A 27,486-nucleotide genomic window follows, 5' to 3' on the forward strand; every position below is an offset into this window, starting at 1 on the left:
CAATCCAGACCCCTCCGCAAAGCCTTCCTTCCCCCCAGCAGATCAACACTCACTCCCAGCATTGTGTCAGTGGCAAAGTGACTGAAGTGGCTCTCCATCTCCTCATCTAGAGGATTAATAAAGATATTAATCAGGGCTGGGCCCATTACTGACCTCTGGGGGACACCACTGGTGAACATCTGCCAACTGCAGTTAACTCCTTTAACCACCACTCTCTGGGCTCAGCCATACAGCCAGGTTTTTACCCAAGTGAAGAGTTCATCTGCCCAAGCCAGGAGCTGCCAGCTTTTTCAGGAGAATGCCATGGGAGACAGTATCAAAGGCTTTGCTGAAGCCCAGGTAGAATACATTCTTTGATATTAGTGGCTGGGAGCTGAACTCTGCTGAAAGTGTCTCCTTTGCTCCATTTGTCTGGACTGCAATTGATATGTAATACTTTGTTTCTTTCTTGATAAAGGCTGTCTAGCTGTCCCATAGCACTCTCCAATGAACAGACAATGGAAGGGCTGTGTACCTTCCTGCTTTGCTTACTACAGGAGTGAAGGGCTTGCTAAATTCAACCCATCTGCATGATCACCTTTCCAGAAATTGTGAAGAGATTCCTGATTCTTGGTTGTTCTTCTTATCATGAGAACTAATATGTCTGGAAAGGTGGAGTGGACTGATCTGGAACCATGCACATCTGGAAACTACACCACCAAGAGGGAGACAATTCTAGGAGTTAGAGACTCCCAGCTCTTGGCTGTATACATACTCAAATGGGAGCTTTTGCCTGGCAGAGACAATCTAGAGCCAAGTTAACTGAAAGAGTTGCTCCCATTTCTGAGGGACCACCTACTAGACCATGCTGAATTTCTACCTGATCATTTCCCCCATAGTCTAAGAAAGACTACAGCTACACTCATTATTCTAGAAATTTTCAAATTTTCCTACCTGACCACAATGTCTTCCTTGGAAGAAAGATGGCTCCTTTTTCAATAGGCATCATCTTACAGCTAAAGCAAGGAAGCGGAATGTTTATGATACATCTCTTCATCCCTGAAGAAACATGACTATGTACCTCTAAAATACACGTCACTTTCAAAGAATTTTAAATTCTAGGTTTAAAGTGACCTGCCTTTCTGTTCAATTTGCCATAACCTTTCTATTTTAAAAAATATGCACATCTGGCATAGAGTTAATTTAGAAGAATCACCTCTATGTTACTGTTTCTTTTATCAACAGATCTCTCTGCATGAATTTCTGCATGTGTTCTGCCATGTTTCAGCCTTGAGAAAAGAAAACACCATCTGCAGCCAAATTACACAAACCCAGTTTTATATGAGGAATAAGGACTTTGCCCTGATTAACTTGTGGGCATGAGGATCATTAGTTTGAAAGACATGTTTTCTTATAGGTGCAGAGAGCTGCAGCTACATGACTTGTCTTAGCAAACCATAAGATATATTTAATTTTAACTTGCTATATATAGAGAGCATGATTGGAATGTATTTCAAATCAAGAACTTGGCAGGTAAGTGAAGAAGGGAGTAATATTTGGAAGAGATGTACCATAGATATGGATTTCAACCTTTTGACCTGGGGTGTCCGAAGGACTTAGGACAAATTTTATGACTAATTAAATTTTTATTTCCATGTAAGCAATAGGATGGTGAAGGGCTGCTTTTCACCTTTCTTGAAGATGCAGGAACTAATATGCTGTTCAAAGTATTCATGCAATTAATGAAAAGTTTAGTGGAAAATGCTTTTTCCATGTTTGTTATAAACCTATAATTGTATGGGAATCAGAAGATGAAAAGCTGGGTTTGACTCCATAAAAACATCATGAGTGAAATTCATCTGAAAGGCCTGCAGCTTACTGCTCAAGATGTGTGTAATACAAGAAAATTTCTGACTCCAATAAGAGGAAGGTTTTCCTCTGTGAGGTACTGCTTGTTCTAGAAGGGTTATTTTTACCTTCTGAAACAAAAATTGATCAGATCTGTGCAGTTCAAAATTATTCTTACTGGTTGTGATAAACTGAAGAGATAAATGGCAAAACTGCGTAATTTTTTCAGTGAAATGACTCATACTGCGCTCGTGTAACTACGGCAAGATTGCGAATGCTGCATGCTGATGCTGCCCAGTAAATGTATAGGTCTAAGCAGGCACTAGAGCAAAATGTCAACACAATCTATGCTATTTCACTTCAAAAATTTCTGAATACTCCCATACTGGCTGACACACAGCAAAGCACAAATGTTTCTTGTGCCAGAGGACTAGATTTTTTTAAAAATTCCAGTCCTTTCAAAGCATTACTGAGCTGTCCTTTACTGCCTCCCAAGAAATAGTATTTCTTATTAATTTGTTTCCCATTTCTCTTTGTAAGTAGTTGAAGTAAGAGTCACTTCAGTAAACCAAAGGATTTGGTTTACTGAATATTGACGGCATTTTCATGCATGCTGTGTTTAATAGTACTCTGGCTTATAATGTGAAATACTTAGTATTTTCAGATATTTTTGAGGCATATGGTTAGAAGTGTTCATATATATTTAGTCAGATAATAAATCAGATGCTGAAGTATGTTGCTTTCTGCTAAGTAGAAAATTGCATGTAAGTATCTATCCCCATATAATAGGAAGTAAACTTCTGTACCCAACCCATTGGCTGTTATACATCAAATGGATAAAGATAAAAGTGTTATTTTTCAATATCTATTGCATTTCTTGCTGACCTCGAGCTGCTTTATTCTTGTAATGTATGTGTTTTACCCTAAATTATTTTTAATAATTTGGCTTATTTATTTCTAAATACTACTACAGACTTCCAGGCTTTGGTAGCTTACAGTTCATGTTAAAATCTGTCTGGTTACCATTTTCCAGCTTTTTTTAAATGTCCATTTTAAATGCCTATTAGCATTGTTTGTTTTTCCATTTTTCTTTCCAGCAATTCTTTCAAACTCTTGTTCCTGTGCTTGAAATACAAGTAATCAGAGAGAGAGTGACCAAGTCTGGCCTTTTCAAAGGATCTAAAGCTGAGGTGTTCTTTGTTGTTTGCAAGCTCTCCCTCTCCACATCTCTCCTCTTTGTTGGAATTTCCTATTCTCTTCCCCAGTCCTCCCTCACTTAAGACTTCTTCCTTCTCATTGCAGTAGGACTCTCTGAAGTCCTTCATCATGCACTCAGGTTTGCCAGAGAGATCTTGAGCCATGTACAGCTTGTTGTCATCACGGTGGTATGTAGCAGGGCTGTACCGCTCTGCCTCATAGCAGTTGTCTTCCTCTTCTTCCTGGCATGAGCTTCCCTTGGCACTCTCACCATCAGAATGAAATGAGATTCCCTTCCCTTGGCTTTTCTGGGAAAGATCAAATGGCTCTTCCTGTTCCAAGCTTCTCAAGACATTTGTCTGGGACAGAGTAATCCTTCCTCTTCCAAAACCTTGTAGTGGTTTGAGGGGAGGAGAAAAGGAAAAATTTATATATAGGAAATTTTACTACTTGATACATGGCTAAAAAACAAAATCTGAAGTGGCTTTGAATTTCATACTTTACCTTTGTCTTCCATCCAGCTATCTCCAAGTACTTCACTGTTTATGTCTCATGGCATCTCCTTTGAGATGCTGCAAAAAGAAGTGCTATTGTATACACTTCACAGCCAGGTTAGGACACAAAAAGCATTGTTTTGTTCATGCCAGACTCTGGATGATGCAGCTGGGAATAAAGTGAAGTGGTCTGGCCTTTTGTAAAGTGAATTTTGCCAATCAACCTACTCACTTCCTCCTTCCTATTTTTTTTTAAAAGAAAACTCGGATCTAAAGCATCACAGTCCATAATATAAGTCCCAGGTTTTGTATCTTATTTTTCAGAGGAGTGGAAGACACTAAAAACATGTTAATGTGTTTGTTCTATGGACACTGTGGTTCAAAGTTAATACTTTAAAAATGAAAAGACAACAGTCTCAGCAGCCTATGACTCCCCTTAATTTTTCCTCTTTCATGCACTGAGAAACCAATCAACTGAAAAGCTCTGTGCACTGGACAGTGCTTCAGCTTGAGGAAATCATTACAAACAAATGATGATTTTGAACAGTGCAGTATAAATCTGCATCTAGTCCTGGATCTGGTTTGTCTTAGTATTTGTCAGTGTCTTCCCTTTTGCTGTAAATAGAGACTATCCAAGAGGCATCTGTGGACTCAGATATGCCCCAAACATCATCAGGATATATAGAAAAGAATTCAGATACTGCAGGCAGAGTCCAGCTTCAGTAAAGATTAGTGAAAATACAGGGTGAGGATTTCACCCAATAGCAAACAGCTATGAAAGTCAATATTTTACTCGCTTTTGCTTTCTTTGGTTTCTGTTTTCTCCTCAGTAATTGAATCCAGTTTCTGAAGGATCTATGCAGTCTCACTAGATAGCAGATGTGACTTTGCAACAAGCCTTATTTGTTAAAAGAGTTCATAAACAGGTGTCAGGCCTCACAAATTGTCTTGTATCTGATAAGCCTCAAAGGCTGCAGAATCTCTGTACAATGAAAAGCTCTTAGGCAATCTCCAGTTACAAATAATTGTCTAACTAGCATGGTGCTGTAGGAGATTTACAGAAAAAACACTTATTTCATTAGCCATTAAGATCTTCATAAATTTTACACTGAATGTCATTAGAGGAAGCATTTTACATATGTGCTAGGCTGCCCTAAAGCTTGAATATGAGGGACAACAAGAAATCTTGCCCATTAAAGCATTATTTATCTGCAAAATCTTGAAAAACATATCTTGGATACCCAAACCCTCAAAAAAATTATCCTTAATTGCCCCACTTCTTTAGATAGCATTGACATGTTTACACACATGAAGATGACTTCAGGAAGTATATGTGGTAGGTGGCAGACAGGAAATGTTTTGCAGGATACCCTCGGTAGTCAAAAATCCTTTTACTTTGAGATGGGGGAGGAACATCTCCTCCTGTACACGTGCTTCTTTGTAAATGAGATCTTGAGCCTATGGCCTTTATCTGACCCCAGCTATGTCAATACAGCACAGAATGACCAAGGCTCCTAGATGTAGACCCACTGAGGGGTCTGAGGATTCCATTCCCATTCTTGACTGGAAACCAATAAGCAGTGAGAAAGAACCGTAAGTGTTTTAGATTCTCTGTTTCTGTGAATTTAGGATTAATTTAGGATTTATTGGGGATCTCTGATATGTAACATTATAGTAATACAGCTAATAGCAACTTCCTAGGCTTATGGGATTTTACCTCTTGCAATAACATTGGATCTATGGCACAAGTTGGTGGATCTGTAGTACAAAGCCCATTTGCGTTTACTGATATGCATACTCAGATCCCACAGAGAATAATCTTGCTGAAAATTATTACCTTGAGAGTGAAATCCTCTTTCCATGACCCCATGTTTGACTTTCATGTGCCTGGTTAGGTTCCCCTTCAAGGTGAATTTGCTGGGACAGTAGAGGCACTTAAATGGCTTACTATCTGAGTGCAAGTGCATGTGTCCCATTAAATTGTGCATTCTGTTAAACTCCTTTCCACACAGCTGTAAAAATGGTAAAAATGAAAATTATTAGTTTGAAGCAGTGTTTTCAAGGACAACATTTTTAAAGGAAATAGAACCTACAATTCTCAACTTAAACCCTGACAGTTTTTGGCTGCAATATATTTTTTCAAAGTTCCATGCAAAAGTCCTACAGACAAAAACATATGGTTGACTATCTAAGGCGTTCTGAACTGCTGACATTTTTTAATATTGGTGACCAGGACACATAGTCAAGGATTCCCCAAAAGCAGTCCATGTTGTTGTCAGGAGGGGAAAGACTTAAGGGAGTAATCTGCAAGGCTCTTAATCTGGATGAGATTCAAAGCACAAGTTTCTGCCCTGGTGAACCACTCCATTTGTTTATACATCTAGCCTTTAATCAAGGACAGTGTCAGGCAGAGATGGAATTACAAAATAAAACCAATTAAGGGTTTCTGTGAAACAGTCAAGCAGAATATTACTTCTCTTTAAATGGAAATTAAATGGCTGCACATTTTGCTAAAAGTTAGAAAAAGCAATTCCTCGTTTTTCTGTGTTTCTTGCTCACCCTTTTTTTCCCTGATGGCTTTATCTTTTGTTTATCGACTGGTATGTTTTGGTGTCTCTGGTGAGCAAGTTGCAATTTAAACACTCCTGAGCCTGCAAGAATGACTCAGCTTTCCCTGAAGCATGTTTCTGCCAGCTCAAGCCATTGATCATTCAATTTTCCCTTTGATGGAACAATAAGGGTGGGTTTTATTCATTGTTGTTGTTTATTTAGATGGGCCCTTTTGTAGTCTGGACTCTTATGCATTCTTAAGACATGAGAGTTTGACATCACTATTACAGGCATCTAGTCTTACTTGTCTTCTGGGCTTTCCTTATCAGGATTTATAATTTTATTCACATTCAAGTGGCTATTTCCATCCTCTGCAAACTTCTCTCTTTGCTCTCTACTTCTTTTGGTTTTTTTCCCCGACTTGTTTTACCATAAGATTTTAATTTCTTAAGGTTTTCTTTATTACTATATGAGCCAGAATCACCATTACTGAGTAACTGAAACCTCCATCTAGCAGAGCAACCATCTGGCAGACAATTACTAAATAGAAATTACTAAGAATCCACCAGAATTTTTGTATAATCTGAATTCTGATTTTATTTATTGGGTATTACAGAAGATCTGATTCAGAACTTGTAGATTAAAATTCAGAAAGTCATCACCTGGAATATCTGGATGAAATGTAGATAATAAAAGGGTCCTTGGAGAAACAGTACTGTATGTATTGTGATTTAAACCCTCTCTTGAGTTAATCAATGAATGTTAATTAATGAATCAGTTCATTAACACAAAATTTAGCAGGTATACTGTTTTAAAATAAAAGCTAGAGCTGAGTCAAAAAGCAAAAAGAAAGACTCTGAAAACATTCACTTGCTTTTAAAAAAATTATTTGCTTCACCTGGTTATGTACCCTTTTGTGATTTTCTGTTTGTGATTTCGCTAAAATAAAAATTCTAGCAAATAAATTTATCAGCAAAGTGTTAGACAAGACAGTTGGTGGAAAAAAAAAGAATAGCCACTGAAAATTAATTTTTCAAAATAAGGTATCTGTTTCCAAGGGTCATCCATCCACTGAGGAAAGAATACTGGCTTCTCTTCACATTCAAACAAAGGTAACATGCAGGATTGTTTATACTCAGAAAAATGCTGGAACCAAAAAAATAACTCAGAAAGTGCTGGAAGGAAACAGAGGAGAAGAAGTACTGATGGGCACAGAAAATTTGCAAGGAATAACAGCAGCTGATTGTATCTTGACAGCTGCTGGAACAACCTGTAATATATCAACATTACTCTTCCTACAAAAATGTCAACAATAGTATCTCTCTAACACCTCTTTGCTGAAGGCTTCTGGTTATCTGCTTGTATTGTGGCTGACTTATGCTGTCACCAGGACTTGCTTTCCTATAGCAGGTCTTCTCTGTCTGAACTGGTAACCAAGGAAAATCATGTTGAATAGATGAGTGGCTAGAGTACTGCATGCAAAACTGTATCTGTATAAGGTCTTGAGTATTAAAACTGATCTAGGAGGAGCATTTGGTTTCTTTCCATCAAGGCAATATTTGTTTCTCTTTCTTCATACTAAAAAGACAGGGACTTGGTAAAGGATAGTTCTTTAGCATCAGAGTTCTGTGTTTCTCAATAAAGTTGACAGGTTTTCCATGTCCCAAAGTCAGGCACATCTTAGAGATGTGTAATGTGTTCATGTCCTGAACTCTTCTCTGGGGACATGAGGAAATGGTGCTAAAGTGCAGAGGTGTGGCAGGAAAATTAACGTAATGGAGATAGGAAAATTGTTTTTTGGAATGATGGGTCTCTGTGGCATAATTTCTGTTTTACTGGTCCTTTTAAAAAGGCAGAAGACACCTTCCAGATGAATATCTATGATCCAGAGGTAAAAGGAAGTAGGTTTCTCACTCATGCTGGAAGACTGCAACTCAAATATAGCTGGAGTACACAGGTAAAGCTCATTGAGGAGCCTGAGTCTGCAGATCAAACTAGAAGATGGTACAAGATTTTCTTTCTCTGTGACATAACAGGCTTGTGAGCACTGACTAAGCAGAGTGTGAAAGATGACCCTGAGGCAGCTGCATGGGGGGGGGGGGCTCCAGCAGAACTCTCTACAGTGCACCATAGCGCTCAGGGAGATGAGACGTTTATGCAAGAGAACTTGGAATATCAGGAACAACATGGTTTACTTGTGGACTTTCTGTTAGGCTGTCTACTTGAGACAAAACAAAAATAACATCTTGAAGAGAAATACCTCAGCTGCAAGTCTGCTGAAGAGACTTTGTTGCACTGGCTGATGAAATGGACTTCAGTATAGTTTGCTAGAAAACTCTGTTAGTTCAACCCTAGATTTTCTCCTCCTAAGCCATCACGTGAAGTATCATCCTTCTAGATTTGTCAGCCTGTTTTGTTTCTTCTCAAAGTACTTCTCTCTCACATTTTCTTTGGTTTTGGCTCCTGTTTAAAGCACACATTTTTAGATGGGGAAAAAGGTGGAGTTCAAAATATCTGCTGCAGTGTGTGTTTGTCTGGGCTGAAGAAAAATCCGTTGAATCCCTTATTGGAGGTCTGAAACACTGATTACTTCAGCACGAAAAGCAACAGTAAATTCCATGGCATCTTTCTCTACAGATCAGAATTAGTACTGTTGCACCAATTGGTGTAAAACCTTCATAACTCTTTAGTCTTTTTTTTTTCTTAAACAGAAATAAACAAGGCAACATGGGCTCAGGCCTTTAAATTCTACAGACAAGTTCACTCTTCAGAGGAAAATTAAACAGAGATCCAGGCTGCAGCTGGATGAGGAAACAGAAGGGACAACTATTTGCTACTCCCTCACTTCTGATAGTCTGTGCTTAGTTGTGATTAGACACATAGGAAAACTCATGTTTTCCTTTGCTGTGAGAAAAAGGTAAAGAAAACCATTGCCATGTGGTGAAGTATAAAGGCTACTGCTGTGCTCTCTTTCCCTTGCATTCTTCTTCTTTTTTTTTTTTCTTCATAAGAAGGGTGTTCCTTTCCTCAAAGAAAGAAGGAGAGGGAGAATGACTGTAAACTGTCCAAAAGGACCGTGAGAAAACAGGAAGCTTTGAAAAGTACAAGAGAAAGCAAGATGAAATCTATTTGCAGGCGGTTCCCCGGGGACATGTGAGCCATTGTTAAGCAGGCTGTTCATAAAGCTATATCCTTCCTTCTGCTGAGGAGGAGCTTGGTGCCAAAAGGCTGCTATCTGGTCATTGCCTTAACCCTCCGAGTACCAGCCAGAAATATTTGCTTTCAAGAGTCTTTTGAGGGCTCTGTCAGAGAGTTAATGCTAAGATGTTCCTAATACAAAAGAGCAATTCCTGATTCTGCCTTTGCTTATTGTTGCAATCGTCTCTGTCAGGGGCACTGATGTTGGTTCACACTGCTTCAGCCATACGAGAAACAGATTCGCTGTGCTTACTTGTTTCTTTCCTCCTAGGGACACTGGGTGGGGACAGAAAAGTAAAAAAATAAGAAAAACAGGTGTTCCTGTAGAGCTTTTGTTACTGGCTGGAAAACATACTGGTGATACTCTGTTTCCCAGTTCCAACTACTGCCCTCTCCAAGTTTCAATAATCTGTCATCATCAAACACTGAGCTGAGCACAACCTTCCAGCTTATCTGCACGTACCTAAAAAGTCATGTGTATCCACATACTGCACCCACAAAATCTGATCCAAAAACTGAGTTTCTTTTCTGAACTTTGAGGAGTCAGATGAGGACTTCAACCAAATAGAAGCAAGAAGGAGGTTTGCAGATGTTCTCAAAGAATGAAAATCTCCAGCAGACCTGACATGTTACAGCCTAAGAATTTCAGTAAAAGAAATTCTTTTATCAACATGGAATAATGGAAGCCCTACTATACAAAATAATATTTTAATAGGACATAAATTAAAATAAAACAAAATACTGAAGTCGGTAGAATTTGCTGCTAGTTTTTACAAAGGAAAATTTTTTGAATTTAACAGAGAAAAATTATGAAGTCAGAAAGATTCATTCTGACATTTTCTTACTAAAACTAGCACTGAATATCATATATGCCTATGACATTTTGAATTTCTACATTTTTTCAAGAGAAAATAATTCCCTTTAAATTTTTCATCCATCTCTGCTTCTTCATGAAATATTCCTTTAAAGAAAACGTTCAATACCATAAAGATGTAGGATGAAGGAGTTCTAGAAATTGCTTCCAAATCAGTCTTCAGTTACTTATGCACAAGCTGGGTAATGCTCCACTCTGTATTTAGAGCCCTCTTAGAGCAAATTAAAGTGGGGAAAAAATCTATGACCTTTGACTTCACAAGGTATGACTACAGTAATGAACCAGACTGGCAGCAAAAGAACTTATGTAGCATCCAATACTGAGTAAGAATATAGACATGAATAATTCATAAGGAATATATTAGAGTTGAACAGGGTCAAGAAAGCCTTAATGTTTTATGGGGAGGGAGGAGAAGAGAGGATGGAAAGGGTATGTCAGCCTCCAGTGCTGGGGGGAAGGAGCAAACTGGAATTTGCACAGGATTGTAAGAAAGGCCAGATGGTCTCAGAGGCTGTTTTGTTAGCATACCGATGTCCTGCCCTGAATTTCAGTCTGGTAATTACACTTGGCCCTTTCAAATCCCTCCTGTAGTTGTATTTTGCTGTGGCTTTTTCTGACTGCTTTCTTGAACTGTTGCATAGCATCACTGTGGGAAGTTGTAGCTGCTGCTTTTCCATGATCCTCTGCAGGGTGCATGACTTGATTAATGCTTTTTGTAAGTGTTTCAAGCTATTAAGCACTTAGACTTCATTTGGGTGGTTGTACAAAGCAAATGTCAGATATGTTTATTGTCCTCAAACATCTGTGGCAGTTAAATTCTCACAAGGCAAAAAACCCCCAAAACTATGTGAGGATGAAAGTTACTGATATTGAAGGGAGTAAACCACAGGTATTTACCTCCATTATTTTGTGCTACATAAGCAGAACCTGGATAAAAAAAAGAAAACCAGACTGGTTTATGCTAGTTTAAGTGCAACTGCAGTATGTGTTGGCATGTTTTGTTTTTCTAATTCTACCATATAATAAAATGCTATATACTGTAGGTTAATGCCCCTGCCACCAAATGCACTTACCTTGCATTTGAAGGGTTTGACATCAGAGTGAACAATCATGTGGGCCTTGAGAGTCTGCTTTTGCACAAAGCTCTTGAAGCACAAATGGCATTGATAGGCTCTGATATTGGTGTGGATCAAGACATGTCGCTTCATGTTGGCCAGCAGGGTAAATTCCCGACCACAAATTCCACATTTGTGCTCTTTCACACCCTGAAAGAAAAGAAAAATTCTGTAGATGGAAAATTTTCTAGATAATTTAATCTTCAGTACAGCAATGTATGAATTATTCATTCTGTATTGGCAAAGCTGATAATAAATTATTTCACTTTTAATATTTTTTCAAGTAATAGGTATCTGTGTATTTTTTCCTGACTAACTCTTACAAGCTTCTGAGAAGCAGAGAAGTAAAACAAAATGTAAGCTTAATGAAATAATGAAGTTTGTTTACAAATCAATGTGACACAGTGTCAGAGCTTCCCCGTCCTGCTCTGCTGCTTAATTAAAGTATTGGTCAAACACATACACGTATTGCCCAAAATAAAAGCCCACCAGTTAAAAGACTAAAGTAGTGCTTGCCTTTAATAATTGAATATTACAGGATTATGGAAAAGACACAGCCCTATTTTGAAGAAAGCTAGAGAAAATAATCTGAAGTAATTGAGAGTAGTCAAGCAATACCACCAAATAAGATTATACATCTTGCATTTATTGAAGAGAGAAAAATCTGTTTATTCTTAGTGGGATTTTTAGTAACCCTAATGGAATGATCTCATTTTAGATGAGATTTATAGAACATTTTTATCACCTTTTTTGTTAACCACTCAATTTACTACTGCATAATTCAATATTCTTACTCACACCTGTGTGGTCCGTCAGCTTCTCAAAGAGTGATTTAGATACTATGAAAACCAAAGAATTTGCTACTAAACAGCCTGAGAGTTTAACTTGCAGAAGGTAATAAGGGTTTACTAGGTGAGAGCAATTACTCCTTCACAGGCCTTCTTTAAAAACATGTGAAATGACTGTCAGTGGAAGTTTTCACAGCAGCTTCAAGTGTCTGCTCATCTGATATGATGCTGCCTTTAGTCAGCTAAGTACTGTGAACTATATTCACAGCTGAATCCACCTGCCGCTGTGGACAAATAAGCAGAAGCTCTCTAAGGGCTCAGGGGCATTTTGTTTACTGTGACAAAAAAACGACCAAGTCTTCAATTAGTGGAATCTTGCATGGTAAATTCAAAGACCAGGGAATCTCCAGGAAGAAGAGAAATTATAATCTTGAAGCAGAAAAGAAAAGTAAATGTGGAAGTAGAGGTTGTCGGGTTTTCAAAGAATATGTGACTATAAGACTCAAGTGCTCTAGCTTTCTGTATTTTTAATGCTTTTCATGTAAAAGCCAAAATTCAAATGTTAAAGGAAAAATATGCAAACCTGGAAGAAAATTTTTATTAAAGTGGAAGGTGTTATTATTGTCTTACTATTTTTGTAAAAGTGGACAGTCAATTTCAGAGGTTCTTGAATAGAACAATTACATTTTTCCTATTTTTGAAAGCAATCATTTTTGGAAATGTTCCAGAGCTTGCTTCTACCCCAAGTTGACTCTGCTGTTACCGCTCTCAGCAGTGGCAAGACTTCCACTTGATATGAATTGGCTGTGATTATGATCCTGCTTGTCCATTTCTATTAATCGGCATTCTGGATAATATACACACAAAGGGGAATTTTTCTTAGGGTTTTTTGGTTTTTAAATGTCTCATTATAATGATTCTTCAAAACCTGATGAGTAATAACTTTTTTTTTTTTGGCTGCGGTCCGCTACAAACTCATCTACTACCTAATTAAGGAAACAAAGTAGGAGAACTTATTTTCAGTAAAAAAAAATTTTAAATTTTGGGGTTGGGGAGTGGTTATACAGCTCTGCAAAATTATGTTATTTTACAGAAGGTCATTCTGAAAAAATCCCCAAGAAACAGAGAGATGTGAATCCAGTGTGGGGAAGTAATACAGGTGGTTTAATTGAACTCCTGCTTGTAACATAGTTGGGCTGTGTGTGTTCATTCTTAAGACTGACAAAGACATCTGGCTTATACTACTGCCAGCAATGCTGAGGTTTCTACGTAAGCCTCTGCAGGTGGCAAGAGGCCATGTTTCTGAGGAGGTGGGTATATTTGTGTTTAGTAGCCTGTAATCCTCATGCTACCTTCAGATGCAAGGCTTACCTTGTGAGTCAGGGAGTGTTGCTTCAGGTGGTGGGGCTGCACAAACTCCATGCCGCATTCAGTGCAGATGTATGGGCGGATGTCTTTGTGCTTCATCATGTGGTTTTGCAGCTGACTTGGGTACTGGAAGGTCTTATCACATTCGGTGCAGTTGTACTGTATAGGGCCACGGTGGGTGGTTAGGTGTCTCTTCAGTTGGGCCAGAGTTGGAAAGTCCAGACCACACTCCACACAAATATTCTCTCGTCCACTCTCGTGCTTAGACTCATGTGCTTTCAGCTCACTGGGGTAGGCAAATCCCCTGCCACAGATCCTGCAGTTGTAAGGCTTGATGTCACTGTGCTGCATCATGTGTCTCTTAAGGTGACTAGTTTGGGTGAAAGCCTTGTGGCACACCTGACACTTATGTGGCCGAGTGCCCTGATGTGTCAACATATGTGTGTGCAAGTGGCTCAGCTGCTTGAAAAGCTTGCCACACCGGGTGCAAGCATGTGGCTTAATGCCACTGTGCCCCAAGATATGGGTCACCAAATTGTACTTGGATGTATAGGACTTCTCACACATGGGACACTGCCAGCGTTTCTGTTCACCCCCCACATCAACATAGTAGCTGTCATCTATCTGAAGGTTGACATCTACTCTTTCCACCTTCTGTTTGTTTTCACCACTTTCTCTTACTTCAGCCCTCCTGAAGGGTGGTTCTGGAGGTCTTTTCATTTGAAAAGGGTTCCTGAAATGAAAGTTTGGTGGCACAATGAAAGGAAACATTAAGCCAGGGTGGACTTTAGGATAATAAGGGTAAGGGGCCTGCATGAATGCTGGGCTATTGGGCCATGCCATGTTAGGCTTCACTGGTTCTTTCTTAATGGGCTTGGCTCCAAAATGCTCCAGAGTTCTGTAGAATTGAAAACCAAAGTTGCAGAGGTCAATCATCTGGGAACTGTACTTGGGCTGAGCTGGCTGTTGGAACACCAAAGGGAGACTGGAAGGGCCTATGTCATTGTGATCTTCAGGTCTGTCTGGTGGTGATGAGGAATCCTCAAGCGTGATGGGAGGAGGCATTTTTGTTGGCATGCTCTTGCGTTTACGAGACCCTCCTTCCAAGGACCCCTGGAATGTTTCCATGTTTTCAAGAGGAGGAGGACCATAGCAGAAATGTGAGAGGTGTGTTCTGAATTCTTCGTCAAACGGAGCTGTTCTGTGTGGCTTTGTAACAGGGCTGAGTGGCTGCAGGCAGCGGGAGAAGGGAGAGGCTCGGGTATTGTCCACGTTAAAACTTGTTTCTTCATTCTTCATCATATTCGATTTTTTTCTCCGTGACCCAAATTCCTTAAAATAAGCAAAAGAAAACCCAAATGTCTTTATTTCTTCCTGTTCTTCTGGATTTAACATTCTATTGACTATTTTATTGTTTTGAAGGTTGTTGGGTTTTTTAACGAAATACAATTAAGGACGTCTTTAATCTATATAAGACAAAGGCCTTTTAAAGCAGAATTAAATTGTTAAGTGAAAAGCAAAAAAGCCTTGGTCTTCATGCAGCAGATTTGGCCCACACAACATTTTTACAACATAAACATTCTGTACCGTGACACATTACTTCACAGCTGAATCTGTATGGCAATGTTTCTGCTTAATTTAATTCAGTCAGTCTGTTTGTGGGCAAAATTCTGTCCTTGGCTGCACATCCACAGGCTCTAGAAATTGGCGGTGCATCTAAAGGATATGGCAATACAAACAATAATATGCACATTTATTATGGCTGTGACATGAAAAGCCAAAGCCAAAAAATGTTAAACTTCTTTGTATCATTAACATGTGCTGCTGTGAGAGAAAACAATGGCCAAGTGATCTAAGGACACTGTGTACCATCAGGTTTTGCGCCATGTTTCCTGGCTACTCTCACTTTGTATTGTAATAAGAAGGCGGAGATAAATTTATTTTCTTTGTTTTAATCCCAGAGATATTTGCCTGGCAGATCTGGGGGAGGAAAGACATTTGACAACTCTCCAAATTAAATTCAGTTTAGTAGGTTTTATCTACGATTTGTTTGTTTGTTTGTTTCTAAACAGGTGGGCAAAATCATCACCATAAAACTAAATACAGAGCTGATGTCAACAGAACCCTTGGGACTCCAGAGTAACTGACGCCTAAAAATGCTCTGAGCATATCTGATGATACAATGTGATAAAGCAGATTAATAATTTTCGCCTAGCAAAATTTTATGTTCCACTGATCATATGGGGAGCTTCATCTGAATTTGTGGTTCATCTAAAGCATTTATTTTAAATTTTGGTTCATCTTAAATAAGGCTGCTACCTTTTCCCTTGTCCTTCTAGAGTCATAGAATCAGAAAACATTCATGTCAGAAAAGACTTTTAAGATCATCAAGTCCAGCCATTAACTGTCAAGTCCACCACAAAAACATGTCTGTAAGCACCACATCTACACATCTTTTAAATACCTCCAAGGATGGTAACTCAGTCACTTCTGTGGGCAGCCTGGTTCACTCCTTGACCACCTTTTCTGTAAGAGGTTTTTTCCCTGGAACAGCTTGAGGCCATTTTCTCTTGTTCTGTCACTGGTTACCTGGGAGAAGAGGCAAATACCCACCTGGCTACAACCTTCTTTCAGGCAGTTGTAGAAAGGGATAATATTCCCCTGAGTCTCCTTTTCTCCAGGCTAAAAAATTCCAACTTCCTCAACCACTCTTTACAGAACTTGTGCTCCAGACCCTTCCCCAGCTCCACTGCCCTTCTGTGGACACGCTCCAGCACCTCCATGTCCTTCTTGGAGTGAGTGGCCCAGAACTGAACACAGGATTTGAAGTGTGGCCTCACCAGTGCTGAGTACAGGGGGACAATCCCTGCCCTGGTCCTGCTGGCCACACTGTTGCTGGTACAGGCCAGGATGCCATTGGCCTTCTTGGCCACCTGGGCACACCCTGGCTCATGTTCAGCTGCTGTCACCAGCACCCCCAGGTCCTTTTCCTGTGGGCAGCTTTGCAGCCACTCTGCCCCAGCCTGTGGCACTGCCTGGGGTTGTTGTGATCCAAGAGCAAGACCTGGCACTGGGCCTTGTTGAACCTCACATCACTGCCCATGATCCAGCCTGTCCAGATCCCTCTGCAGAACCTTCCTGCCCTCCATCAGATCAACACCCCTACCCCACTTGGAGTCGTCCACAAACTTAGCAGGGCTTGATCCCCACATTCAGATCAGTGAAGATATTAAACAGAACTGGCCCCAGTACTTAGCCCAGGGGAACAGCACTGGTGACTGTCTGCCAGCTGGATATAACTCCATCCACGACCACTCTCTGGGCCAGGGCATCCTGACATTTTTTACATGCTAAACAGTGCACCCAAGAAGCCATGAGCTGTCTGTTTCTCCAGGAGAATGCTGTGAGAAATGGTGTCAGAAGCTTTGCTGAAGTCCTAGAACACAGAATACATTCCCTCTTCCACTAAGCGAGTCATAGAAGGAGTTCCTGTTGGTGAAGTAGGACTTGCCTTTCATGAACCCGTGTTGCCTGAGCCTGATCCCTTGGTTGTTCTGTATGTGCTGTGTGATGGCACTCAGGATGAGCTGCTCTACAACCCTCCTTCCAAACCTTCTTGTAGGTGGGAATCATATTTGCCAACCTCCAGTCAGCTGGGACCTCCTCAAACAATCTGGGGTGATGGTAAATGATGGAAAGTAGCTCGGCAAGCACTTTCACCAGCTCCCTTGGTACCCTTGGGCGGATCCCTTAAGTCCCACAGACTTGTGCACGTCTAAGCATTGTACCATGTTGATGACCATTTCCCCTTGGATTATGGGGGCTTCATTTTGTTCCCTGTCTCCCAGCTCAGAGGCCTGGGCAGTCTGAGAACAACTGGTCTGACTATGTCAGACTGAAGCAAAGAAGGCACAAAGTATCTCAGCCTTTTCTTCATCGTTCAATGCTAAGTTTCACCCCACATCCAACAAAGAATGAAGGTTCTCCTTGGCCTGCTTTTTTGATGTGAATGTACATATAGATGCTTCTTGTGTTATTTTTTGTGGCAGCAGCTGGATTAAGCTCCAGCTGGGCTTTGGCCATTCCAGTTTTCTCTCTGCCTAAGCTTGTGACATCCTTGTGGCCCTCCTGAGGGACGCACTTATATGAATGTGTGTGTTTGTGTGCATGTATCTAGCCAACCAGGCAAAGGTTAGGTTGGAAAACTAGACACATTTTCCCTCTATCACCTGTGACATGTTGATGCTATTTATACCATCATTCTTGGAAATGCTGGGTGGAGAGCATGAAGGTGAGTGGAGCACTAAATACACTCCTATTTCTATTTCAGGAAGCTACATGCTGGATAAACCTTCTTCTAAAGATAGATAAAAGCACATCTCTATGACCTAGTTAGGCCATGGACAAGAGAAGGCATCTTAAAAAACTTCCTGCAAAGAGATTGCTTCTTTCTAATAGTGTAGACTGAATAATTATCTTTGAGATAAAAAAGTGAAGCTAAAGGCTCAGCAACAAAACTCTTAAGATGGAAAGCTTAGACAATGGGATCAAACAATGCACGAAGAAGGACTAACTGAAGGAAAAACTGAATGCTATCTGAACTTATAACTCAAAAACCACATTGGATAGAGGTAAAAGATAAAATAATTGCTTACAAGTTGGACAAGTATCTAAAAATTACACCACAATATTACTTTCAGTTGATAGTGCACTGACTGGAAGTAGTGTACCTATATATACACAATATCAATTCATGTAATTATGGAACATCCTGATTTGGAAGGGAGGGACCCACAAGGATCATCCAAGTCCAATTCCTGGCCCTGCACAGGACACCCTCAAGCATCACACCATGTGCCTGAGAACATTGTCCAAATGCTCCTTGAACACTGTAAGGCTGGTGCTGTGACCACTTCCCTGGGAAGCCTGTTCCAGTGCCCAACCACCATCTGAGTGAAACACCTTTTCTTGATATTCAAACCAAACCTCCCCTCACTCTGCTTCAGGCTGTTTCGTCAATTCCTGCCACTGGTCACCAGAGTGAAGAGATTGGTACCTGCCCTGCCTGTTCCCCTCATGAGGGAGTTGTAGACTGCAATGAGATTTCCCCTCGGTCTCCTCTTCTGCAAGCTGAATAGGACAAATTAACTCAGCTGCTCCTCATATGGATTCCCCTCACGGCCCTCCATTGCCCTCCCTAGGATACCCTGTAACAGATTTATATCATTCATATAATGTGGTACCCTAAATTGCACACTATGTCTGCATGTATGCATATATATATATATATATATATATACATATGGTATTCATCCTACTGTTTCCTTGTCACCCTAACTCCCTGGTGAAAATAACAACAGTTAGATCTTGAAAACTCTTTGGGTACAAAGGTTTGACTTATTAAAAAGGGAGAAGGGGAAGGGAATCCCAAGAATATTGAAAACTTCTCAACTTCTTTCCCAAAGAAAAAAATCTGCTTTAAAAAATCCTTTTTATCAGAGTGAACTCACACAATTTGAACATAATGCTTTTAGATCAAGATTTTCCCTATAAAGGGATGTGCTTTTAGATCAAGATTTTCCCTATAAAGTATGTGCCTCAAACATCTTTCAACTTTGTATCTCACTTTTTTCCCAGCAATAAGTGTATAAAATTCTTTAGAAAGCCCAAAGCAATTGAGGACCCAGCTATGTTATTTACTGCTCTTGTTGGATTATTGAAATGCTGCCAAAAATACACAGAAATTACAGTGAGTTGTGTCTAATTGCTCTCTCTTTTCTTGGCTTCCAGTTACTCCCTTCTTCCACACAGAGTTTTGTGCAAAGTTTCACTCTTTATGGAACACAGAGATGAAGAACTCCTTGAAATAAGAAAGAAACTATTTCCTTGTGCTACTAACCTTTGACTGCTTTCAATGAGCATATGGGCTTATTCCACTGGCCACAGCTACAGGCATCACAGGACCAATCCTACAAGGGAAAGTGTTTAAGTCAGTGACCAGCACAATCAGAGATGTGCTGTATAATCCAACACATAGAGGACTTAAAAGAAAAGGGGAAGTCTAAATATGGATCACCTTGTTGGTTTTTCTCCCCCTTAAATTGCTATAATATATACATTAATTATTTCTTCTTCCATTCTGGTAGCAAAGCCTTGCTAAATTGAATGGAGGCATGATCTTAACTATGTCCAGAACCTAATTCCACAAAAACATGAGTTCTGAGGAAACCACAGAAGAGAAAACAGATTTGTCTCTTGGTGAAAATACAAAATATAGTTAGGGAACAGTCCCTTGTTCTTTAAATAACTTCAGCAGAGAACTTCAAAGTTTTAGTACAGGTCCATAGTACACTCTTTCTACTCTCTGGCTCTGGAGTAGCAGATGTCATTTTAATACTCAGCAACAAATAAGGCGGGAAGGGAGTTTGAATTTAAATTTTTTTGCATTATTTTAATATATTTTTTATTTAAATATTTTTGTATTCAAATTATCACCTAAGAACCGTTTGTGTTTCTTATATAAGTACTTTAAAAGTTTTTTCTTTCTGCAGAATTTATTATTTAAAATGTAGTGCTATGTAGTGTGATTCTAAACATTGGATGGTCATTGCAAATTCTAGCTTTTATCAGTAATATATCAGCTACTTGGTTTTGAAAAATTGGTCTGGAAACTCACTGAGATGGAGATTTCCATGCTGTATTGGCCCTTAAACATAGCACCCTCCACTAAACTGAGCACTCCAGAACTTATTAAAAAGTCAGTTTCTGTAGAAGAGACAAGCATCCCCAAATTTTATTTCTTTATGCACATGGAAATACAATATTTTGAAAAATAAAACCAAAAATTAGCTCTTATTGCCCTTTCAAAACAAGAAAAGAAATGTTACAGTGATTTGAGATAGTTGTTGAGGAATTTCCAAAATAGAATATCTATGCAGCGGCTAATAATCTTGTTAACTTCCATGAAAGAGGAAGAGAGCTTAATGCAGAATATGAATTACCATTTACCTTCTCATGTCCACTCATTTCTAAGACAAACAATTCAAGAAAGTACGTAAATGATGCTATTTGCTCTACAAGCAAATATGTTGTTACAGGCTCCAGTTAATACCTGGTACTGGAGTCAAAGCAAATTTTCTTAAGAATTCAGTAGAATCAAGATTCTGCTTCCTGGATTAATCTTTCTGTCTATAGACTAATAATATGTCCAGCCATAAAAATGTGAGGTTATGAAGTTTCTCAAATTTAAACACTGACTACTACAGTTCTGATTTTTCTCCTGGGCAACACAATCACAAAGCCAGAAATAAGGCTGAGTGAAAGTGATATGACAAAGGGAAATGGGTTACTTTATTAGGAGGTTTGCACTTATGTTTGCTCTTTCAGTAGAAGATGAAACAGATAAAAGTGGAGGAAGTCTAAAGGGGGCCAAATTGGCCAAAGAGCTTCTCTTCTCCGGAAGAGAAATTCCATGTTTAATTGAACACATAGGACTGTAGAAACCATGCCCTGTAAGAGTGCAATTTGAGGCCCTGAAATATGGCCATCTACAAACAAAGAATGAAAACTAACAGCTGTTTCTGTTGGATGTGGTAAGGATTAGTGATGAATATAACACTAATACATTTCTTGAGCTAAACTTGAGCAGTTGCTGAGCTTCAGCTTTATTGAACAAGCAGCTGGGTTTTTTCAATCACTGATTCTTGTCAACAGTTATTATGGGGATAATTATCATTTTCTTAATAGGTTTAATGAACTCTCGGTCTGCTCTTCCAAATATGTTTTGGTTTTAAATGTATTCGGTTATACAGCTGTTGAACTAAGCAGCTAATTATTTACACAGTTTTCTCTCATTTGCTATTTATGCAAACCTTGCATCTGTCTCAGGATCTGACCAAGGGATTTTATTATAATGAATTCATTTCATTTATATAGTAAAGTGCTCCAAACTGAATCTACACTACTTTAAGCTATTTGTCAAACTTTGAAAATGACAAGAACACCTGTGCAAAGGTGAATATGTCCATTACTGGTAAACAAGTATTTTCAGGTAGTACATATCTGATCCCTCCTTACAGTTTTCCCTGCTATTTTCCTTCAGTGGCAGCATGAATCTTTCTAGGCAGAAGGTAAAAAATCACATCCAAGCTCACATCAGACTTCCTCTAAAATCAGTGTCAAACCTACTATCCTATGCTTTAGAGAAGTCTGGGCAAGATGTGTGTTCCATCCATGTTCTCCAGGAATAAACATCCACATTTCAAGCAGAACATTTTGAAAAACGGGCTCCATTAACACATACAAAGTGTATGTTAATAAATTCAATCTGAGTATATACACCGTGTGCATATTATATATAAACTAAGTATATGTTAGGACACCCAAATCAGCCGTCATGTTTCTATGCTACAATATCCAAAGCTAACCTAAAAGATTATTTACATTTTAAATGAAGAGATTACTTCTGCCACAGTTTGGAGCTGGGAGAAGAGAAAAATTTGGACTACCTTGTGAAATTTGGACTACCTTGTAAAAATAAATATGGATTTACAGAAAGTATCCAAAATCAATGAGTGCAGATGCTGATGAGGCAACACAAATATAATGGAAGCTTTTAGAAAAACAGACCTGATCTGGGAATAATAGTCATTGAGTTTAGTAAAATCTTTTTCAATACCACTTCGACAAACACTTGTTTCCTCACTCTCACATGCATGTAGACCCAGTGTACAAATGAAGTCCATGATTCAATCATTAACTTAACTGTCTATGGAGATAAGGCTTCTTGCCCCATGCCTTTTATGAGGCATATGTCTGCTTAAATGGAGAACACTATCAAGATAAAGATATTGCCCTAAATATTTCTCTTCCCATTTTGGATTACCATCACTAATAGAACCGGAACTGGTAATAAATAAACAATTGTTCATGAACATGACCTGGAATGACTGAAAATGAGAAGTGAGCCAGATCAGGTTTTTTCTTCCTACATTAGTATGATAGTACTAAGAAGCTCACTGTCTTTTCACTTCTCCCTGGGAAATTACCATCATCTGCTGGTAGCAGGCTTCAGGAAAAAACTTCTTCTTTCCATCAAGAAATGTGGGGGTTTTTTCACAGTAAATGCTTGGTAAAAGAAAAGTGATAACCTTGATAATTTTTCATAGGACATAATCAGAGCTCACTAAGGCTTGTGGGAAGACTTCCAATGAAGTCTGAAAGTACTTCTCACAGTTTGCCTTACTATTTGTTATACATTCTGTTTCCCAATGAGATAGGAACCCATCTATTCCACAACCAACTGAAAAAAATACTTACATCTTCAGAAAGTATGTCAGCAGGCGGCAACCTCTGCAGACAAGCTTAATGAAAATGAAAGAAAGCTAGTTGATTAAAAAAATATGACAGCTTGACATGACAGAGTAAACAGATGCAACAAGCAATGAACTTTCAAGGATATCTTATTTATTAAATAATTTTTTTTCCCTTCATTTGCTATTTTGGCATCATCCCAGCTTCATGTTTGAAGTTTGGTTACTTTAGATATTCCTTCTGGTCTAAGGGCTTCCTATCCAGCATAGCTGCATTAATATTGTCTGGGAGGTGGCACCAATACAAAGAAATGGGACTTCTCACAGAAAACTCAGCAGTAGAAATAGTGTCCCTGCATTGTCTTTGCTTTTCACAAATTTTAGCATTTTAACTTGCAAAATTTTGTTGTATGTTAGCTGGGAAATACAGAATTTTAACATACCCATTTGCCTGCACTGACTATAGACTAGTCTTTTGAAATAATCTTGTATTTGTGTGTAGCTTGTATTCGTTTCATCGTTTGTATTCATTTTTAGAAAGCAAGACACTATGAGCACTTTCACAGAGTATAGTTTCTTTGGTATTCATTATAATAGAGAAAATGCCTTAAAATAGTATCAGAATTATGCACATTCATGTTTCCATAACTTACAGATATTTTTATTTTGATAAAGCATTAAAGTAGGTTTTCAGATTTCCTCTGCTGGATGTCTGGAGCAGTCCCACCATGCAGACTGCCAAAGCTGTGCACTGTTTGTGGCATCAGAAGTGTTTAAATTATTATGGCATAATTTGCTTTTCTATGTTTGCATTGATTAGACTTAAACCAAAAATAAAGAAGTTGGCGGGTGCTGTAGTGAGGCAGTTGCAGATATATTTCTGCTCTCCAGTATGAGTGCTATGTTGTCAGTTTAGCAAAATGGTTTGCTATCCCTTTGTTACCTTTATGTGTGCTCTGTCCTTGCTCTAGGGACACCTTTGCTGTCATTCTCTCCACTCTCCTCTCTGGTGAGGGTGACAGAGAAGTATGGCTGGGTTCCCCACAGATCACCTGCCCTAGGGCCTTACTAGCAATGCCCCTAGCAGTACTTGAGCCCTGTGGACCTCTAGTCATTTCAGGATATGTACAAAGTCGTTTTCAAGTGTACTTTAGGCTGCTGGTTTATTTTTCTTTTCCTTATCCTCCTTTCTCCTTTTTTCTGTTTTTTCTTCCTCTTTATGAGTTTTCTTAGTTCTTCTCTTATATGTTCTTCCCTCTTCACTTCTGTGCTCCATCTGTTGTTCACTCCCTCTCTACTTCTCTATTCTGTTTGCTAAAATGATCAGCAACACAGAGAAAACCTGCATAATGAAACAAATGTTACATCACAGACTCTGAATTCAAAGTTAGCTGTTTACACAAAGTCACCCCAAACCACAGCTACATATAATGGGACCCTGCAAGGCACAGCAAATTATCTGGTCTAAAAGTGTGTAAGGGGGCCAAGACACTATGTTCTCAGCTGAGTACCTCCATCTGCCTGAATTGCTGGTACAAACATGGAATTCAAGGCTGCTTTGGAGTGGGAAGGAAGGGGAGAGGGAACAGCTGTTTGCTAGCAGACCTCTGGGTCCAGAGTGCAGCCCTGCCCCATCTCTGCCCACAGCAGGGTGGCTCTGGCCCAACCTCTTGCCTTTCTCTGTTCCTCCAAAAAAACCTGTTAAGCATAGCTTAGAGGAAACAGAGACTCTGGTGAGGCACAGGAGGATGTAAAACCAGGCATGTCAGCTCAGGCTAGCAGTGTAGCTAACCCAAGACACTGGTCTTGTGAAGAGTACAAGAAACAGGAAGGCGTATTATGTCAACTTTCCAGCCTGATCTTCAGGCATCTTAAAAAACTTCCCACAAACAGATGGTAGCCTGAAGTTACACCTGGGAGGAATCCAGATTCTAGAGGGCTGGAGTCTGCAGCCCCTAACAATCACATCTGACTTCTCTCTGCTCCCTGCCCCTTGGCACTTGCACTTCTGTTTGTCTAAAGGTCCAGCTCCAGCCAAAGGAGACCAGAGTCACCAGCACAGGCTTTAGCTGGGGCACTCCCCTAAGAGGTTAGAGGTGTGAGTCCAAACTCCTTGAGAAGGAAATGAATCAGCCTACCATCTTGTGCCTGCTGTATTTTGCCCCAAATTTGATGTTGTCAGTGTATATTCAGCTGCATGTAAACTTACAGGACTGGGTTCCCAAGAGCATTTGGGTATAGGTATCCTGAGTTTTCAGACCCTGCCCAAAGCTCAGGGCTGACAAGATCAAGCTGGCCATAACAGTGACATTTACAGCACATGTAGTAGAAGGCTTTCAAATATGCAAAGTGTAATTGGTGCCAGCAGACAGGGTGGAAATGCAGTTTTATCCTGCCCTCACTAGGCATTGGAATTAATGATGGATTGGCCAGCTTTATCAGTTACTCAATTAAACAACTCTCATCCTAAGCAGACGACTTAATTCTCTCCCTGACATCACCTTTTTTGTACTGAAATAATTATGGAATATCTGGGGTGTAGCTGAGAACAAGATTTGGGATTAGACTGCAGTGAGGTGATGACAATTAGACAAATTTCTTCCTTTTCTTAAGCAGATAAGGAGATCTCATGTCATAGACTGGAACCATGGATATGTCCCTGCCTTTATAAAGCATGTGGAGTCACTTTAAACACTGTTTATAGAAGTCCTATCACTCCATCCCTGTTTCCTGTCTATCCCATATCTGCCACAGCAAATTAAAATAATACATTTTTGGCACTGTAGGAATCCTATGTGTTAAATAGTTTTTCCTCTGGAAAATTATCAAATAGTGTCCATGAAGCTTTAGGAATTTTTTTTTCTCTCCATACAGATATTATAAAAGACAGGGTGAACAGAAGAACAAATGAATAATATAAATATTAGGAAGGATTTGGTAGTAAAATACCGATGTTTGATAGAGTGTGGAGTCCTTGAGGAGATTGGGTATAATCTTTCCACCTACAATGCACAATCATTAAACACTATAAGCAGAATGGAGAGTGTTTGAGCTATTATTTTAAGAAAAAAAAAAAAAGAGTATGCAGACCATCCAAAATTAGAATGATCAAAAAAGCATGCCCTTCCATAACCCTCATGCTGTCCTGCTTGAGCTGTTATTTTGAAAGCAAACCTTTCACTGGCATTCATGACCTTTAAAAAGGAAATACACTGAGCTTTCCTTCCTACTGTAATCCCAGTGTCCTTATCACCTATATGGAGGCCAGAGAGATGGTCTGTTCTCCTCCCATGTCTTTGTTATTTTAAAGGGTAGCTAAGGGCCACCTTCAACTTGGTTCTTCAAGCCAGCCCACTGGCTCCCTCCATCAGCAGTTAATGGCACCTTCTGGGCATCACATGCACCTCAAAAAAGAGGACCAGATAAAATGTGTACACATGGCTGGAGAAGGGCCAAGTGAGAAGAGGGTTGTATGGAAGAAATTTCATAAAAAGTTTCCAAAACAGATTAAGTTTTAATGAAAGGCTAGTTTTTCTTAAACATGGAAGAGGATTATTAGTCCTCAGAAGGACCATTGCTTTTTGTATTTCTTTTGTGCTCATTTCCTTGTTTCACACATTCAAAACTCATAGTGAAACTGGAGGTTGCTAAAGTGGTAGGTATTTCATAAAGTGTGTTTCAGGAAGACATATTATATCCTATAAGAACTGAAAGAAGAGGATTTCACCCACAGAGTGACAGAAGTGTATATATAAAAATGTGTGTGCGTGTTTATAAAAATATATCTGCTACCAAACACTTCTCTTGGTGTCCAGTTATTAAAAGTAATTACCAGATAATTCTTTCCTATTTGTTTAGGAAAGATGAATAAAATTTATTTCAGTTGAAGTCTGAGCAGATTTCTTGCTGGAAAAGCTGCTTGGCTATAAAGACTGATTAATCCTTATTAGCCTCCATTACTCACTTGTAATTAAGCTGGCTTAGTAGTGACTTAGATATTTCCCTCTGAACCTAAGTACAAGAGAAAACAGTAAAGGAATTAAACATATCAATGCTGTTCTTAGGACACCACTGTGTTTATTTTGTTGAGGCCCAACAAGAAAGAAAATTAAGAATCATATCAATAAGACAGAGTTTTAAAAGGCTCTTAAGGCAAATTGCTGAGGCATTGGAAGGAACTTCATTTGATTTATCTGCAATTTGATTCTGCCTTCCAAACTGCCTGAGCATAAAACCTCTGTTAAAGCATTGAAATTGTGCTGAATATGCCTTTATTGTCCAGAAAAAATATCACTTGCATATACATCTCACAATTTCATTCAATGAGGGTTCATTTTTTTAAAATCAGTTTATTTAGTTTGAAGAGAAATGTGTTTACTTCCTCAGTTCCAGCAGAGAATGGTATTTTCATCTGATCATATGAAGTACCTGCAAGAAATAATTTAAGACACCTTGCTCACTGCCTTTTCCCTTCACTTGTGGTGCCAGACTTGAATCTTGTCCTTGGCTGAACAAAATACTTTCCCTGTCTGATGCCCAAAACACATTCTACGTATTGCTCTTAATTATTTTGTTAACTTCTAGAAAGTCTTAAAAAGAAGCACAAGTTTGTTGCCAAAACTACAGAAAATCTGAAATTTGAAACAAATTTTATCTTGCTTCTGTAATTTTCATCAATTGGAAAAGAAATTCCTATGGTAAATATGGGGGGAAATACTTGAGGTTAATTATTTTAAACTGAAACAGATTTAAAATGCTAGTTTT

General features: G+C 39.1%; 1 protein-coding gene across 12 annotated transcripts in view; it reads right to left on the minus strand.

The window, feature by feature from the left end:
* Positions 1-448: 448 nt before the first annotated feature.
* Positions 449-27,486, minus strand: part of ZNF366 (zinc finger protein 366) — a 34,030-nt gene continuing 6,992 nt past the window's right edge. For 3 of the 12 annotated variants that reach the window (XM_020584139.2, XM_020584141.2, XM_039567326.1), the window contains exons 2-7: positions 22,730-22,773; positions 19,311-19,380; positions 13,415-14,743; positions 11,214-11,405; positions 5,356-5,530; positions 449-3,415 (exon numbers count right to left, since the gene is read on the minus strand). In XM_020584139.2, coding sequence (XP_020439728.1) covers positions 2,880-3,415; positions 5,356-5,530; positions 11,214-11,405; positions 13,415-14,713 — 2,202 coding nt within the window. In that variant the 5' untranslated portion in view covers positions 14,714-14,743; positions 19,311-19,380; positions 22,730-22,773 and the 3' untranslated portion in view covers positions 449-2,879. Of the gene's footprint in view, positions 3,416-5,355; positions 5,531-11,213; positions 11,406-13,414; positions 14,744-15,875; positions 16,001-19,310; positions 19,381-22,729; positions 22,774-27,486 lie in introns of all 12 variants that reach the window. The other 9 variants (XM_010392813.3, XM_010392818.2, XM_039567328.1 and 6 more) reach the window with 5 other exon arrangements.

The sequence above is a fragment of the Corvus cornix genome, chromosome Z, assembly GCF_000738735.6.
Source record: "Corvus cornix cornix isolate S_Up_H32 chromosome Z, ASM73873v5, whole genome shotgun sequence".
NCBI lineage: Eukaryota > Metazoa > Chordata > Aves > Passeriformes > Corvidae > Corvus > Corvus cornix.